The sequence below is a fragment of the Jaculus jaculus genome, chromosome 11, assembly GCF_020740685.1.
Source record: "Jaculus jaculus isolate mJacJac1 chromosome 11, mJacJac1.mat.Y.cur, whole genome shotgun sequence".
Classification (NCBI taxonomy): Eukaryota; Metazoa; Chordata; class Mammalia; order Rodentia; family Dipodidae; genus Jaculus; species Jaculus jaculus.
This window is the reverse complement of record NC_059112.1, coordinates 1,646,761-1,665,525: the sequence shown is the minus strand read 5'-3', so window position 1 is coordinate 1,665,525 and position 18,765 is coordinate 1,646,761. Positions and strand designations below refer to the sequence as shown.

General features: G+C 40.7%; 1 protein-coding gene across 1 annotated transcript; it reads left to right on the top strand.

Moving 5' to 3' along the window:
• Positions 1–2,016: 2,016 nt before the first annotated feature.
• Positions 2,017–2,634, top strand: LOC123453303 (40S ribosomal protein S7-like). Its single transcript, XM_045130220.1, has one exon. It carries the CDS (start codon positions 2,033–2,035, stop codon positions 2,609–2,611), a length of 579 nt encoding a protein of 192 aa, XP_044986155.1. The 5' UTR covers positions 2,017–2,032; the 3' UTR covers positions 2,612–2,634.
• Positions 2,635–18,765: the final 16,131 nt, after the last annotated feature.

Sequence of the window (18,765 nt, the reverse complement as noted above, 5' to 3'; positions counted from 1 at the left end):
ACAATGCACATGCAGCCAAAGATTGCCATGCAGTTAAGAAAAGACACTAGGAAAGAAACAGGGCTGGAAAGGCAGCTTAGTAATTAAGGCACTTGCCTTTAAAGCCAAAGGACCTAGGTTCAATTCCTCAGGACTGAAGTAAGCCAGATGCACAAGGTGACACATGCATCAGGAGTTTGTTTGCAGTGACTAGAGGCCCTGTTGCACCCATTTTCTCTGTATGTCTGCCTGCCTCACTCTCTTTCTTAAATAAATAAATCAATAAAATATTTTTAAGAAAAGAAATAGACATGTATAAAAAGAATAGGGAGAGCTGGAGAAATGGCTTAGCAGTTAAGCACTTTCCTGTGAAGCCTAAAAACGCCAGTTCGAGGCTCGATTCCCCAGGACCCACGTTAGCCAGATGCACAAGGGGGCACAAGGGTCTGGAGTTTGTTTGCAGTGGCTGGAGGCCCTGGCGGGCCCATTCTCTCTCTCTACTGCCTCTTTCTCTCTCTCTTTGTCACTCTCAAATAAATAAATAAACTTTAAAAGAAAAAGAAGAAGGAGCTGGAGAGATTGTTCAGTGGTTAAGGAGCTTGCCTACAAAGTCTAACAACCTGAGTTTGGTTTTCCAGTATCCACATAAAACCAGATGCACAAGGTACACATGTGTCTGAAGTTCATTTTCAGTGGCTGAAGGCCCTGGTGCACCCATTCTCTCTCCCTTTCTCTGCCAGGCATGGTGGTGCAAGCCTTTAATCCCAGCACTCAAAAAGCAGAAGTAGGAGGATTACTGTGAGTTCAAGACCATGACACTACATAGTGAATCCCAGGTCAGCCTGGACTAGAGTGAGACCCTACCTCAAAAAAAAAGAAGAGACGAAGGGAAAGGAAGGAAAGGGGAGGGGAGGGGAGGGGAGGGGAGGGGAAGGGAGGGGAGGGGGGGAGGGGAGGGGAGGGGAGGGGGGAGGGGAGGGGAGGGGGGGAGGGGAGGGGAGGGGAGGGGGGGGAGGGGAGGGGAGGGAAGGGGAGGGGAGGGAAGGGAAGGGGAAGGGGAAGGGGAAGGGGAAGGGGAAGGGGAAGGGGAAGGGGAAGGGGAGGGGAAGGGGAAGGGGAGGGGAGGGGAGAGGAGGGAGGGAAGTGGGGAGGGAGGAAGGAATGGGACTCAGAAGAAACAAAGGCAATGCAAGGAAATAGAATGAATATCTTTGTATTATGAGACCTGCTCCTGCTCACTCCTCTCCTGCCTGCTAAGTGTAATTAGAAGCTCTGAGCACTATTATACATTTTTCCCCACCCATCCTTGCATGTTGTCTGCCTTTTCCATTAAAATCCTTAACATGTGGTCAGGTTTGTTTTAAATTTATATTTGATTATTCCAAAGTCTCTACCATATCTGGCTGGTTCTGTCACTTGTTCTGTCTATTCAGACTGCATGTGTAGGACTGGAGGGGGCTTGATTTAGGGGAGGTAGAGGCTTTCTGCTATTTGTTTATTTTTGTCATTTAGTATACCTTATAATTTTTGGCTAAAGCCAGATATGTAACTGGGTTAGAGAAACTGAAGCAAACAGGCCTTTAGCAGATATTTTATTTATTTGGCTAGACATGAGATTGTGTTTACTGTTTGCAAGCGAGTGCCAAAGACTCAAGTTTCCTCTGGCTTTTTAGCTCCCCTGTTGTCTTTATACCCTAGAGACTTTTATTAAATAAGGCCCGAGGTGTGCAAGAGTAGTTTCCTGTTTTCATATGGGGGCTTGTGGATAAGGTGATGAAGTACAGAGACAGAAAAATCATTCTTTAGCCCTAGGGTTAGGTCTCAGCTCTGTCCCTGGGCAATGGTCTTTATAGGCACACACACACACACACACACACACACACACACACACACACACACACACACAAAATTTTCCTCAGGTCACCCAAGCAGACTAGAAAGGGCTATGGCTTTCTACTTCCCTTCCCCTGTGTGTGCTGGGCTCTCATAAGATGCTATTTATTTGAAAAATAGTTTGGATCTTTCTAAGCAGGCGCTCCTCAAGGACAAAGCCATGTTCAGCTCGAGTGCCAAGATTGTGAAGCCGAATGGCGAGAAACCAGACAAGTTCAAGTCGGGCATCTCTCAGGCGCTGCTGGAGCTGGAGATGAACTCGGACCTCAAGGCTCAGCTGCAGGAGCTCAACATCACCACGGCCAAGGAAATTGAAGTTGGTGGTGGTCGGAAAGCTATCATAAGTTTTGTTCCAGTTCCTCAACTGAAATCTTTCCAGAAGATCCCAGTCCGGCTAGTGCGTGAGTTAGAGAAAAAGTTCAGTGGGAAACATGTAGTTTTCATTGCTCAAAGGAGAATTCTGCCTAAACCAACAAGAAAAAGCCCCACGAAAAACAAGCAAAAGCATCCCAGAAGCCATACTCTGACTGCTGTGCACGATGCTATCCTTGAGGACTTGGTTTTCCCAAGTGAAATTGTGGGCAAGAGGATCCATGTGAAACTGGATGGCAGCCGGCTCATAAAGGTTCATTTAGACAAAGCCTGGCAGAACAACGTGGAGCACAAGGTTGAAACCTTTTCTGGTGTCTATAAGAAGCTCACAGGCAAAGATGTTAATTTTGAATTCCCAGAGTTTTAGTTGTAAACAGATGACCAAATAAAGTTATCATTCACAATAAGAAATAGAAAAAAGAAAAATAGTTTCACTAAAACATGCTTTGTTATAAAGAACATAATTCCCAAGCATGTTTCAACATGGCCTGACTCAGGCTTAGGCACAATTTGTTGGAGGTCCCACCAGTGAAATGCTCCCTCTGCCCAGGGATCACAAAGAAAGAGGGGAGTGCATGGGAAGTTTGAATAGAGTGCCTCTGGAAACACTGACTTCTTAGAAAATACTATAAACCAGTCCATCCTTTCCCTAGGATCCCTGGAAGAAAAGTTAGTAAGATACCCAACTGACCTGCAGGAAAGCATTCCTGCAAACTGATAGTAGGATGAAAAGCATATCTAACATTTTTAGCATTAACATTTTAAAATTATGAAATTGTTTTCTATAATTAAATAAAGGTTCATTTCTGTTTTAGCATTACCCTAATATGAAAACCAGACAGAGGTAAAACAAGAAAACACGAGTATAGGCAGATTTCCCTGATGAACAGAGATGCAAATATCCTGAACAAAATCCTTGCAAACCAAATCCAACAACACATCAAAACCATTATCCACTTTGATCAACAGACCCAATTATTTCCCTATTGGGCATATACCCTAAAGGCTCCATGCTTCACTGCAGAGATATTTGCTCAACCATGTTTATAGCTGCTCAATTTATAATAGTGAAGAACTGGAATCAACCTAGGAGCCTATCATTGGACAAATAGATAACGAAGATGTGGTACATTTACACAATGGAATTCTACTCAGTTGTAAGAAAGAATAATACAGTGAAATTTCACTGGCTTCATAAATGGAGTGGGGGAACATTCCCTGTTCTCCAACTATGTGAAACATTTTGAGTAAATGTAGTTTCAGTTCTTCAGTGAAGGTTTGGTAAAATTCAACTGAGAAGCTATCTAGTCCTGGACTTTTCTTTTTGAGGAAGTCTTTGAATACTTTTTCAATTTCTATGGATGTGATAGATATATTCAGAGATTCATCTGCTCTGAATTTTTGGTAGGTGGCATGTGTCTAAGATTTCACACATTTCTTCCAGATTATCTAATTTTGTGGGGTGAAGGGTTTGGAAGTATGTCCTAATGATTCTTCCAACTTCATTGATGTCCATAGTGATCTCTCCTTTTTCATTTCTAATTTTGTTAATTTGAGACTTTTATTTTCTTGTTTGATCAAATTGTCTAGGGATTTATAAATCTTGCTTATTTTTTCCAAAAACCAGGTCTTCATTTCATCAATGTTCTCAATTTTTATCTTATTTTCCAATTAATTTATTTCTGCCCTGATTTAAAATATTTCTTTCTGTCTGGAACTCTTAAGGTTGCATTGGTCCTGTTTTTACAACACCTTTAGGTATATACTTAAGTTATTAACTTAAGATCTTTCTGTCTTTGTTAAGAAGGCATTTAGTGCTACGAATTTTCTCCCTTAGGACTGCCTTCATTGTGTCCCATAAGGTTTTGGTTATGTTGTGTTTTCATTACCATTAAGTTCTAGAAATTTTATAATTTCCTTTTTTTATTTCTTTCACAAGCCATTCATTATTTAAAAGTGTGTTGTGCAGTCTCCAGGAGCTGGTGGAATTTCTATTGTGTCTCTTGTTAATTTCCAGCTTTAAAGCATTGTGATCAGATATGATGCAGGAAGTTATGTTAGTTTTCTTGAATTTATGGAGGCATGCTTTGTGGCCTGCTATATGATCTATTTTGGAGAAGGTTCCACAGGCTGTGGAGAAGAATATGTATTCCGTAGAGCTGGAATAGTATCTGTAGATGTCTGTTAGGTCTAGTTGATCTATATGGTGTTGTGATACTCTATTATTTCACTGTTGATTTTCTGCTTGGATGATCTGTCTAATGATAATAGTGGAGCATTGAAGTCCACAACTATGATGGTATTGGTGTTTATTTCTGTTTTGTTGTCAAGTAGGTTTTGCTTTATAAACTGTGGTACACCTGTGTTTGTTGCATATAGATTTATGACTCAGATGACCTCTTGTTGGATCATTCCCTTGATGAGTAAGAAGTGGCCTTGTTTGTACTTTTTGATTACTTTTGGCTTGAAGTCTATTTTACCAAATATTAATATAACTATAGCCACTTGTTTCTTATTTCCATTTGCTTGGAATATCATTTTCTATCCTTTTACCCTTAAGAAGTGTCTGTCTTTAGTGGTAAGGTGGGTTTCTTGAAGACAGCAGATAGAAGGGCCAATTTTTTTTGCTGGTACACCCTGTTAACTTGTGTCTTCTGATGGGTGAGTTAAAACTATTGATTTTTAAAATTATAACTGTGAGGTTCGATTTAATCCCTGCCATGTTGGGTGCTTTATGGAGTTTGGTGCTTTCTTATGCTTTGAACTTTTTTGAGCCTGCTCTAGTTTTGGTTATTATGATCTTCTTCTTGCAGGCTCTTGAAATGGTTGTTTGGTTCTTCTGTGTGGAGTATTGCCTGAAGTATTATCTATAGGTTTGACTTTGTGTTCATATAATCATAGAGCTGGCTTTTATCATGGAAATTTTTCCTTTCACCATCTATTATGAGGGATACTTTAGCTGGGCACAATAGTTTGGGTTGGAAACCATAACTTTTTAGACTTTGAAGTGCTCCATTCCAGACCCTTCTGCCTTTCAGGGTTTCCATTGAGAAATCTGAGGTAATTCTGATGTCATTGCCTTTGTATGTAAATGAGATGTTTCTTTTTTGCTGCTTTTAATGCTCTTTCTTTAGTTTTGCTGTTTAGAGTTTTAATGATGATGTGCCTTGGAGAGTTTCTTCTTTGGTTCAGTCTGTTTGGAGTTCTGTTAGTTTCTTGTATCTGGATGGGTCTCTTTTTTGAGAAGGTGGGAAAGTTTTCTTCAATAATTTTATTGAATAAGTTCTCAATGTTTTGGTCTGAGTTTCTTCCCTGCTGGCATACCCATGATCTGGATATTAGGTTGTTTTAGACTATCCCACAGTTCCATCATGTTCTGTTCAAAACATTTTTTGGGCTTACCAAAAATTTTGGACTCCTGAGCTGTTTCACATGTCTTGTCTTCCAGCTCTGAGGTTCTGTGCCCCACATGATTAACTCTGTGAAGGGTTTCTAGAGAGGTTTCACAGGCTCTGTTTGGTTTGTTCTTTTCTGTTGCCTTTATCTGTATAGTATTCATCCCTTCATCAAGTCCAATTTCAGGTCATGTTTTGATTTTGTTAATGCTTCTTGGAATTCATTCTTGCATTTATTTGTGTCTTCATTAATCTTAGCCAGATGATTATTAAGATCCTCTATTTTTGGCTCACCTTCAATACATTTATCTCTTTTGAGGTCTCTCTAGTTTTCATCAATCAAGGTAAGCCTAGTGAAGAAAGCTGTGTGAATTTCATTTATGCAATTGTTGTTTTTTTGTTGATTTGCTTCCAGATCTGCAATTTGCCTGGTCAGGGTCACATTGCTTGTTTTTGGAATCTATTCCTGTTGTCTCCTCTGTGTTTTCACTGGACACTGACACATTGTCAAAATAGGCAGCCTTGTTGGAGGGCTCTCAGTTTGTTTAGCATTGTTTTCTCCTTTCTTCCTTTTCTTCCTTCCTTCACATTGTGAGAGTCTTATTTAATTAAGGAGGAGGTAAGAATTTTTCCCTTGCACTGTCTTCAGTGAGTGTTCTCTTTGGTGTTTGAATGGATAGGCTTGTGATGGATTTGCATTTAGGGATGCACAGATTGTAGGGGGCATAAGTGCACCAGCAGCTCTGGGCTTGTGATTCATACAAAAGGTGAGGTGGGAGGTCTGAAGTCTCTTCAGCCTGTTCTCAGCTGTGTCTTCCAGTTGCTCAGGGGTCATAGCACTTGCCTTGCTCCCCTACTGGACCCAGCTGGACAGGATATGAAGCACTCACTGGTTCCCCATGGCAGGTGATTGCCAAATGCTCCTGTGCTCCCCTTCTAGGACGGAGGTGGTGAAGAGGTGCTGAGAGTGGCTGGGCTACACAGACCATACCAGACAGGGAGTTGGCAGGTGTGGGAGAGACAGCTGCATGGGCTAAGGGGTCCACACAAGGGCACCTGCAGATAGCACAGGGTCTGGAGAGGCTGTGAACTGGGGAAGAAAGAGGGGTGCCGTGGGCTGAAAGGTGCACTCAGGGCTGCCTGTGGGCAGTGCAGTTGTTGTATCTGGTTGGAGAGGTAGGGATGCCAACTGAATTTTCTAGAAGTCCCAGAGGACAACTGCTGAGAGACAAGCAAGTAGAGATATTTAACTAGACCTAAGCCCTTGATCCAAATTGTATGTGACTAAATAATCTTGATGAGAAAAGCACTAATGAGGTATAGAGGAGGCAAGCACTAATGAGGTATATGCAAGATTTAAGGTTGCCCAGAAAGAAGTAAGATTGAGTGTCTATGAATGAGGAAAAATAGAAGCTCTTCTACTTATAACCTGCGAGTCCTGTGCCTAACTAGCTTCCAGCCACTTTCCCTGTTCCCCAGCCTGAGAGGGAGTGCCAGATCACCAGGTGGAAGTCCACCCATAGCCAGGTCTCCACAGCCCTGTGGCCTGTCCTCCAGGAGCTCAGGAGACCTCTGTTTTATACTCAGTGGAAAAGACACTGTGGGCAATCCCTCTAGAAACAGAAGAGTTGAGACCACACCACTTTCCCCTCCTTAGGTCAGAAATCTAGAAGAAATAATTCTATTCCCTGAGGTAATTTTCTTTCTTTTTTGTTTTTGTTTTTCAAAGTAGGGTCTCACTGTAGCTCAGGATGACCTGGAATTCACTCTGTAGTTTCAGGGTGGCCTCAAACTCACAACAATCCTCCTACCTCTGCCTCCCAAGTGCTGGGAATAAAGGTGTGTGCCACCACGCTCAGCCCTGTGCTAATTTTCTTTTGGGCCAGAAGTCTCATATATAAAATGAATCATATATATATATATATTTATATATAATATAAAATGGAAAAGGTTATAATTAAACCCATGCTTAATCCATGTCCTCCTCTGATCTCTGCATGAGTGTTCACAGGGTGTGTGCATCTGCACACATACCATACTACACATAGCACACACACACACGAAAAATAAATTTGAACGTTGGATACTTCAATAATAAAATTCTTGGCCCTGACACATTGGTATTGCAGGCACTAAAGCATATGTCTGCAACATCCCAGGGACATTACCTTTAACTTAAGGTGACAAAGGCTCTTGACAGCAAGTTTCGTTCTGGCACTGCATAGAGTGACATCACCATGGAGGCTTTTCTTTATGCTTTCCTAATGGTTGCAGAGCTGATGTTGCTGAGCTAGCCATGCAGACCCTGAGCAGAACTGGAAAAGATGCTTTCTGGCCACCCTGAAAGCTCCCTAAGATTGTTGTCCTAGCCCGAATTGAATATCCTAATATTTTTACACATGCTTACTGTTTCACATAATCACTTAAAAATCTGTCAATAAACTCTAGCTTTGTCTCTAAATAAGGCAAGATAATCATGTAATTTTAGTGCAAGATAAGAAAATTAGCTTTGACTTTGCATCTGTATCTTTATTGTATGAAGACCAACCTCACACCAAAGATGGGGAAGATAAAGGAAGGTATCAAGCAAGAACTACTTGTGTATCCCAGGTACTTCAGATCCACCCTTTTCTTCTGTGAGTTCTAAAAGCAAACTACTGTCTCTCCAAGTAATTCTTTTCCTGGAGAATAAATCTTGCTGTGTTGATGTTTTTATCTACCAAATGCAGTTGGCCTTCTATGTGGATTTCACACCCGCAGACTCAACCAACCGTAGACCAAAAATATTCAGAAAAACTGTGCATGTGTACTACATGTATATAGTCTTTTTTCCTTGTTATTATTTCCTAAACAAGGTGGCATAACAACTATATATAGCAGTTTAATTTTACTAGTTTTACAATGACCCAGAAATGGTCTAAAGAATTCAGGAGGATACAAACACTACCCCACTTTATATAGGAGACTTGAGCATCCACAGATCTTGATGTTCTCTGGGGTCTTGGAACCATCTTCCAAGCATGCTGAGGAATGAGTCTATGATATCAAACCTTTTGTTGATGTTCAGGTAGACTTTCTAGTGTGTTTGAACAGTTTGTATAATTCTTTAACAAGGCACTACAAAAATAACCCATAGGTTATGAAACTAGTTTTTGGCTGAAAGACGATGTTGACAGTGACCCATCGTTTCTGGTCGATAGCCCTGTAGTCCTATTGTACTCATAAATGCAATAATTACTTTCTGAACTCACAACTAAAGGGTGTGAACAAATTGTTGGTTTTAATTCTAAATCACACACAGCCTTCAGCATGTTCATTCTATTGTCAATGTCAATCAGAGAACCATTGCTTTTTGCATTTTTTACTTAGTGAGTGAATTTTTTTCACTCAGATTCACTGTGTTGCCAGCTGTGAGACACTCAGTGCCTTCTAACAAGCTAGTGACAAGAACATAGTTTTAAGTTGCACTAATCAACAAGGCTGTCAAACTTAAAAAAGACATCTGATTGTCTCTGCAGACCCAAATTTTTGATGTATGGTTTACAAAATTACTACACTTAATGATGTGACTGCTTTTGTATTCAAAGCAGAATACAATTAAGGAAGAGATTTTTCAGTAGGTATTTTCTAGTAGGAACTTTTATCTAAGATTAATACATGTATGCCAAAAATCCTTCATCTTTAGCTATTGGAAATTATAGACAGGCTACAACAAATGTCCTAACTATTCTTTTATCTTCATAAATTCCTAACTCTAAAGCATTATCTTCTGAAAGGATTCCAACTGTGTTTTAAAACTAGTTATTTAATCAAAATGTGTTTTAGATGCCTCACTTTTCTCATTTTCAGATTTTGTGTTAGTCTATATTGAAGAAGATTTTTTTGTGGATGTTCTTGGACAAGATGGTGGAGTAATTTTAAAGGACCAAAGTTTGTCTTCTGCTTTTAACCCATCCTCATAGGATATGAGAAAAATTCTTAACAAACACTCATGATCTAAATGGAACTGTATCAAACTAAAATACAATTTTTGTGTTTTTTAAATTTTATTTTTATATATTTGTTTATTAGATACAGTGAGGCAGGTATACATAGAGAGAATGGGCATGCCAGGGCCTCTAGCCACTGCAAGCAAACTCCAGATGCATGTGCCACTTTGTGCATCTGTCCTCCGTGGGTTCTGGGAAATCGAACCTAGGCCCTTTGGCTTTGCAGGCAAGTGCCTTAATCACTAAGCCATCTCTCCAGCCCTAACATAGTTTTTTGTGCTTTTATTTTTAAAAAATATTTAATTTTTATTTAATTGACAGAGAAAGAGGGGGAAAGAGAGAGAGAATGGGCACTTTGGGGCCTCCAGCCATTGCAAAAGAACTCCAGACGCATGTGCCCCATTGTTCATTTGGCTTACATGGGTCCTGAAGAATCAAACCTGGGTCCCTTGGCTTTGCAGGCAAACACCTTAACCGCTAAGCCATTCCTCTAGCCCTTTTTTTAAAAAAAATTTTTTTTGAGGTAGGGTCTCACTCTAGCCCAGGCTGACCTGGAATTCACTATGTAGTCTCTGGGTTGCTTCTAACTCAGTGATTCTGTGTCTTCTCTATTTCTGCCTCCTGAGCACTGTGATTAAAGCCATGCACCACCATGCCTGGCATAAAATACAGTTTTGGGGGGTATTTTTTGCTTAAGGTTAAGAGTTGTACTAGGTAATCTATAAATTTAGAATAGTGATAAATCCCAATCATCCTCTTTATGATTTTATTCTTCTTACTATTAATAGTACTATAATAATAATAAACTTATTATTAATGTTTACATTTTATAAAATTTATTAGTGCAAAATATGTAATACTCTTTCTGAGGTTTTATAAATACCACAGCCTTTCATATCATTTGTTGGTGGTGTTGAAGATGGATTCCAGAGTCCCAAGCATTCCAGACAAGCATTCTAACACTGACCCACATTCCCAGCCTCTTTCTTTTCCTTAATAGGAACTATTACCCATTTCAATACTCAAGTATATAAAAATTAAGAGTTCAGATTAGAATCATTAAATACATAGTTATAAAGGTACATTTATATTTAAATCAACTGATAAAATGCCAGCATATAAAGTACTTACTAAAATGTTCCCTTTAAAAATGTTTACCACTACTTGATAAGTTTTAAATATAAACACTAAATCTGATATTCTTAATTTCTTGAATTACTCACTGATCCAGCTTGGCATGAGGGTAACATTTACAACCAGAAGATATTGCTAATTGGGATGGAATTCTTGTAGGAGGATTGCCGTGAGCTCAAGGTCAGCCTGAGAGTACATAGTGAATTCCAGGTCAGCCAGAGCAAGACCATACCTCAAAAAAAGGGGGGGAGTGATGGAAAGTGTGGGGGAGGAGACAAAAGAAGGTAATGGGAGGAGTTATGATCAAGATACACCAGACATGTAGGAAAATTGTCAATAAAGAAAGAGATCGGGGCTAGAGAGATGGCTTAGTAGTTAAGATGCTGCAAGGACCTGCAAAGCCAAAGGACTCAAGTTCAATTCCCCAGTACCCATGTAAAGCCAGATGCACAAGGTGGCCCACATGTCTGGAGTTTGTTTGCAGTGGCTAGAGGCCATGGTGTGCACATTCTCTCCACCCCTCTAAAAAAAAAATAAGTCAGAAAGGAGTGTTGCAGTCAGGCTCACATTGCTGGTTGATATCACCCAACCAAGAGCATGGTTTTTTGTGAGAAAAAGAGGTCTCTTTTGGCTTACAGGCTCGAGGGGAAGCTCCATGATGACAGGGAAAATAATGGCTTGAACAGAGGGTGGACATCACCCCCCGCCAGCCAACATAAGGTGTACCGTAGCAACAGGAGAGTGTGCCAAACACTAGCAAAGGGGAAACTGGCTGTTACACCCATAACCCTGCTCCCAACAATAAATACACCCCCTCCAGGAGGCATTAATTCCTAATCTCCATTAGCTGGGAACCTAACACTTAGAACACCTAAATTTGAGGGGGACACCTGAATCAAACCACCACATTCCACCCCTGGCCCCCATAAACTGATAACTATACCTGATATAAAATGCAATGCATTCACCCAACTTTAAAAGTCTCCATAGTTCAAGATGTTTTAACTGAGCCATAATACCAAAAATAAACCAAAAACCCATAATGGCACAGAATAAACATTCACACTGCAAAAGATTGGGCATAGAAAAGAAATATTCAACCAATACAAGATTTTAAAAAATCAGGGTAAACATAAAACTCTGTAGATTCAAGCCCAACAACTCTAGCCAATGACAAGTCTCCAAGTCTGATAATTCGAACCAGCCACAAGTCTCTGGAGTTCTAATTCCACCCCTCCAACTAAGCTACTCACAAGTCCTGAAAAACTTCATCCAGGGCCAGCAGCTCTCCTTGGCAACCATCTCATGGTCCTAGCATCTCCAGTGGGTCTCCACTGCAACCCCACGGTTCATCCTCATAGCCCCATGGGGTCTCCATGCAGGCATCCAGCAAACCTGCTGCATAATTCCCATGGCCCTTTCCAAAACACAAAACCGTGTTGCAAACACAATGACCCTCTCTTTTCCACATTTCTTATGCTCCACAATACCAGGTAGGATGCCAATTTATTAATTCAGGGGGGGAATAAAGCAGATTGTAAAGAACAGGACACTTCTTGAGCACTCAGGCCCCTTCAAAAAGGTCTACATTCTTCCTGTTGCCCCAGTGCAGGTCAGCTAGCCCAATCTCAATGGCTGTAATCTCTTAAACAAATTGCAGGTGAATGTGCAGCAGTTTAGTCCCTAAGATTTCATTTTTTCTGTGCCATATCCCTCTGCTCACACCAGTCCATTGCTATACAGTGCAACCCTGCACAGTTTCTCAGGACACAGGCATAACAGTAAGCTTCTCACACAAACTGCTAGCCCAGTCCAAGCAAAGCTCTTTTGCACCCTCATAAGCCAATCCTCACAATCCATAGTTCTTACTGCATTCAGGTCTTTCGACTCTGACAAGAATAGTCCATCAAGCTGTACTTACAGCACTTCAAAGAATCTCTCAGGCCAAGGTTTCAAATCCTTCCACATTCCTCTTGAAAATCAGCTCCAAAAGGCAAAGCCAGACAATCAGGTGTCTAGCAGCAATCCCACACCTGGTTCCACCTTACTGTTGCAGTCAGGTTCACATTGCTGGTAGAAATCACCCAACCAAGAGCAGCTTGTGGGAAAAAGAGGTTTGTTTTGGCTTACAGGCTTAAGGGGAAGCTCCACGATGGCAGAGGGAAACAATGGCATGAGCAGTGGGTGGTCATCACACCCTGGCCAACATAAAGTATACCATAGCAACAGGAGAGTGTGCCAAACACTGGCAAAGGGACACTGGCTATAATACTCATAAGCCTGCCCCCAGCAATACACCCTCTCCAGGAGGCATTAATTCCTAAATCTCCATCATCTGGGCACCTAGCATTAAGAACATCTAAATTTATGGAGGACACCTGAATCAAACCACCACATTGAGCTGGAAAGATGGATTAGCAGTTAAGGCACTTACCTGCAAAGCCAAAGGACTCAGGTTCAGTTCCCCAGGACCCGCATAAGACCAATGCACAAGACAGCACATGCAACTAGAGTTCGTTTGCAGTGACTAGAAGCCCAGTTGTGTCCATTCTTTCTTTCTCTCTCTCTCTCTGTCTCTTTCTCTCTCAAAAAAATAAGTAAAAAGAAAGAAAGGAAGGAAGAAAGAAAGAAAGAGAAAGGAAAGAAAAAAGAAAGAAAGTATGCTGCACTGGGACAATTTAAAAAATGCCCTAAAAGTTTCTCAAAAATTGCTAGACCCCATCCATGTCAAAATCAAGAACGCACAAGACAGGGCTGTCCAATCCACAGACCATGGGCTGCAGGCAGCCTAGAATAGCTATGAATGTAGCCCAGTGTTAAAGAGTAGGTTTATGTAAAATATTATGATGTGCTTTTGTAGCTCAGTTGCTATATGAACTTTGTAGATGACAGCGTGTGTCACAGGATCATGCAAAATAAGCATATTTATACCTTCACTATCTGTACACACATGACTTCAGTTTTAACAAGGTATGCAGCCTCAACTCATTTTCCAAGCATAAATAGTCAAATTGGCACCATCAGATGTTATATGTGCTCATGGTGACTTGGAGAGTAAAACATAGCTATTATCACTAGTATTTGAGCCTACCATTGTAAACAATAGGCCTTTAATGTTATTTAGAAGCCAGGTAAGTACTGTTATTTGATTATTCCAGGTACTTTCACACCTCTGCAGTGTCACACTTCACAATCAACCCTTCTCTTCATATTTCATTGAGTGGGGATGTAGAAAGCCCCAAACCTTGCTTTCTTTTTTCCTGGTTATTAAATTTCATAATAAAATGTAAATATAATCCCTTGTAGATATTTTTATAATTTCTGCATAGTTTCTATATGTCTTTAAAGCAAAAAGAGCTAGAGAAAAATTTTTGTCAAGGCAAATAGTAAAGTACTTTGTTTAATTTGTAGCCAATTTATGTGACTTTTCCAAGAGTATAGTTAGAAGAGATGTTATGTGCAAAAACATGCTGTCAAATTCTGCATGTATCAAAGATTGTGTTGTAAGGACAAAAGGGTAGAACTGAAAAAGTGTCTACCTGTTCAACAAGGACTTGTTTGTATTGTTTTTAAGAAAAATAGCTTTTTCAGTTCCCTTAGATGACACAGCTAGAGCTGGAGAGATGGCTCAGTGCGTAAGAGCACTTGCTGTGTAAGCATAAGGAGCGGTGCGTGACCCTACCTTCCATGTGGAAATCTGCACATGGCCAAGCATTCCTGAAACTGTGCTGAGTCTCAAGGAAATAAGGCAGAAATTGATATAGGAGGGTACTCCATACACTCCTTCAGCCTCTGCACATGTGTATATGGGGTAAGCATATCTGTACACATAGTCCATATGCCATATACATACTACACACATACCAAAAAAATATAAAATAAAAATTTTCAAAGGGAACAACTAAGAAGATTTGCACAAAGCAGTATAAAAATTTGCTAAAGCAATTTTCTTTGCCCATTGTCAAAATACCTGGTATAAAGTGCAATAGTGGCACATAGCCATGGTGGGAAACCAACTGCTCTGCTCAGTGGAAAGGAACCCATAGCTGGAATAAAATACAGTTTAAAACAAGTCAGAACCATATCCAAAAATGAGCCCACACTCCATTAAACTCTCTCTAAAAATAATAATGGTTATCATATTTACTTGGTGCTAACTTTACTCTGTTGGATAATCTGCTTCTCTTTTTCAGATAGACACAGATCCTAAGGAGAGAACCACCCCCATCATACCTCAAAATGGCCCCTGCTGAAACTAAGAATAATTGGGGAAACATGCAAGAATGATGTTTTCTTGGCAAACCAGGAACCAGCACAAGGGTGAAGGAGATAGACACAGGGAACAATCAACTCCTACCAAACCAGATATCCAGAGACACAGAGGCACCCAGGATCTCAACATGGAAGCAGACGTAATATGAACCCAACATGGCTCAGGGAAATTTGCAGAAGAGGGGGCGGAAAAAATGCCAGACTCACAAGTTGCGTCATGACACACAGAGATATTTCCTCCTACCTCAAACTACAAGCTAACCCCACAATGCACAACCCATAAACCCCAACAAGGAGAGTCCCTGAGGAGGGGCAAGGAGAGGAAGGAGGCTAACAATGGTACCAACTGGACCATATTCACTGACTACAAAATTTTTAAAAACTGAAGACTCCTAAAATCTTCTGTTTATATGAGTTTTAGCTTGCAATGTTTGCTGTGTTTGAAAATGAAGCCAAAATTTAAAATTATTATTATTCCTTTTAAAATAAGGACAATAAACTGGTTATCTGTTAGCATGAAAAAAAATACCTGGTATAGAAGAGAGAGAGTTGTAAAATTAATAGATGATGCAACTGACACTGCTCCTGTTTAAAGAAGTATGATTGTAGAGTGTATCAAGAAAACTTATGTTTATGTAACATTTGTGCACATCAAGACTGAATTCCAAAAGGTCCAAAGGATTCAATCATCTTCAGTTCCAGGAATCCCTTTAATGTGTTGGGACTGACTCTATAATATCACTTACTTTTCAAATGACTAAGTTGAAACCAAATGTTGAAAAGATTTTATGATTCATGGCATGTTACCAAATAGTTTATGGTATTTTTTTTGTAAAATCTGTGAAATTAGGGAGATAGCTAAATGGGCATAGAGCTTACCACACAAGCACAAGGACCTAAGTTCTGATCACCTGAACCCACATTAAAAGCAGCACATGAGGGCTACAGAGATGGCTTAGCACTTAAGGCATATGCCTGCAAAGCCAAAGGATCCCAGTTTGATTCTCCAGGACTGGCGTGAGCCAGATGCACAAGGGACACATGCGTCTGGAGTTCGTTTGCAGTGGCTGGAGGCTCTGGTGTACCCATTCTCTCTCTCTCTCTCTCTCTCTCTCTCTCTCTCTCTCTCTCTCTCTCTCCCTCCCTCCCTCCCTCCCTCCCTCCCTCTTTCTCTCTCTCAAATAAATAAATAATAATAATCTTAACAAATATTTTTAAAGTGCTTATTAGAACAAAAGCATCACATGATGGTGCATATCTATAACTTCAGTGCTGGGGAGGTAGCTAGCCGGGGCTTTCTAGCTAGTCTTGCTGAATCAGTGAGCACTAGGGACAACTGGAGACCCATCTCAAAGAGTAAGATAGAAAACAACTGAGGGTGACACCCATTGTCAACAACTGACCTCCATATCCACACACACACATGTACATATACATGCACATACACATGCATACCACACACATGTACACATGCAAAAATTGAAAAACATTTTGTGCCAGAAAACTGATTTACAGATTTATTATTTTTAGTGGACTTTAACATTCATTTAAATGAGTTAACAATAAGTCTTCGAGGCAAAAACTGAGTTATCAATGCAATATTCCAAATTGTAACAGTGTTCTAAATAAGACTGGAATTATGGCAAGCTCAAATTAAGGATGCTTTATGCATTTCAACATGTTGGCTCATAACAGTCCAGTGAACAGCAAAAAAATATTCAGTTTTGCTTTTCTTCTATCACAACAAGAATTTAAAAACAGATTTTAAGATTTCTGGGAAAATAATCAATGTTTTGGTATTTTTGTAACTTCATTTTTTCAGTTGATACATTACCTGACTTTTTTGGCTTTTTATTTCACTTATTTTATATATATTATAACCAGTTATACTTTTTTATACCCTTGTCCCTGCTCCCATTACCCTGGGGGTCCCTCTTCAGTGGAATTATGGTATTCACTCATGAAGGCCTCAATCAGTCCTTGTGAGGCTGTGGAGGATACCATGCCTCAGAATATTCCTACCCACTCTGACTGTGGCTCTTACAATCTTTTGGCCCAGTCTTCTGCAATGTTCCCTGAGCCATGAAAGGTCTGCTGGCAGTCTGATTTAATGTTGAGTTCCCTATGACCTCTGGATTTATGCTTTGATGGGTTTTGATTGATCGCCATGTCCATCACCATTGTCCTGCAGCTACTGTCCGGTTAGCAGTGAGAGTAGCGTTTGTGTCACCACCTCCCCTGCAGTTCTCCTTGGCACGGCAGGTGTGGTAGAGGTGGCACCTCTTGTGGTGGGAAGTCACCTAGCTTCTTCTCTTACTGTTGGGTCTTAGTTCTCCTCCATTTTCTCTGCCATCTGTAAAAGAAAGCAGATTCTCCAACCAAGAGTGAAAACAGCTTGGGCTAACGGGGGTGTGGAAAGTTATTTGAGAGCCCACTCTTATCCAGAGAACAGTGGGGGTTTCTCTCTGAAGTCTGGTTTTCCTTACCATGGGATTCTAACTTGTTTTCCAGTATCAGGTATGAGTTCTATCCCACCGAGTGGGCCTCGTATCCAATCAGAGACACAGACTGGGTGCTACTATTGCACAAGTGTACACTTCTTGTCCAGCTAGTTGATTTTGTAGTCTGCAGGTCCCCTGATTACTCATGCTGTTGGTGACCATTGTCTGCCAGCAGCTCCCATGGAGTATTCCAACACTATAAGGTCTAGCAGGGAGAGAGCTAGTTTCCCTATTTTGTTCCAGCATGGTATTCTGATGTCCTGTGACCATGACCTGTGTGTCTTCAGCAATACAATTTTACATTTTAGTTCTGTCAAGTAATTGTTTTGGCAATGACCTACATTGTTTGGGGGACCTCATGGGTCTCCCTTATCAACATGTCATTGTGTGCAGTGGGGGGGGAGGTAACCCAAATCTGGGCCTGGGATTTACCTGACAATGTTTAAATGGACTGCATATTGCAATCTGAAATTCAACTTAAAGAAAGGTTTGATCATATCTTTTTACTGCCCTTTGATTGTCTTCCCAGAGACAATCCCCTTGCTTCACAACCACACCTTGTTTGTGTCATTGCTCTTTGTCAGAACTATGTATGAGCAACTACTTTAAAGACTGAAGCAAACATAAGAGGAAAAGGAGACTCAAAATATCTGATGAGCACCTTAAGAACTTGCTGAGAGAAGTCTGGTTGGGGTGGTGAGGCCTGAGGAATAGGTACATTTTTCAGAATGGAGAGATGGCTTAGTGGTAAACACACTTTCCTGCAAAGCCTAAGGACCCAGGTTTGATTCCCCAGGACCCATATAAGCCAGAGATGCACAAGGTGGTATATACATCTGGAGTTTGTTTGCAGTGGCTACAGGTCCTGGTGCACCCATTCTTTCTCTCTCTCTCTATCTCTCTCTCTCCTTCTGCCTCTTTCTCTCTCTCAAATCAATCAATAACATATTGTATGGAAAAAAGGTACATTTTTCAACTTCTGGGTAAGATGGCTGCATAGGAGTCACACCAAACTGGGCCAGGGAGAGATTTAAGCAAAACCACAGCAAAATACACTTTTCTTCTGAAAAGTAAAGATATATAGGTTTTCATCAGCCACAGTGGAGAAGCAGGAGAGACCAAGATCTACCAGAAAAGAGAAAACCAGCCAGAATCCTATGGAGGCACTTGCAGCCTGTGCAGATCACATGCCTGCCCTGCCTGGTGCCCAGCTATAGAAGCAATGACAAA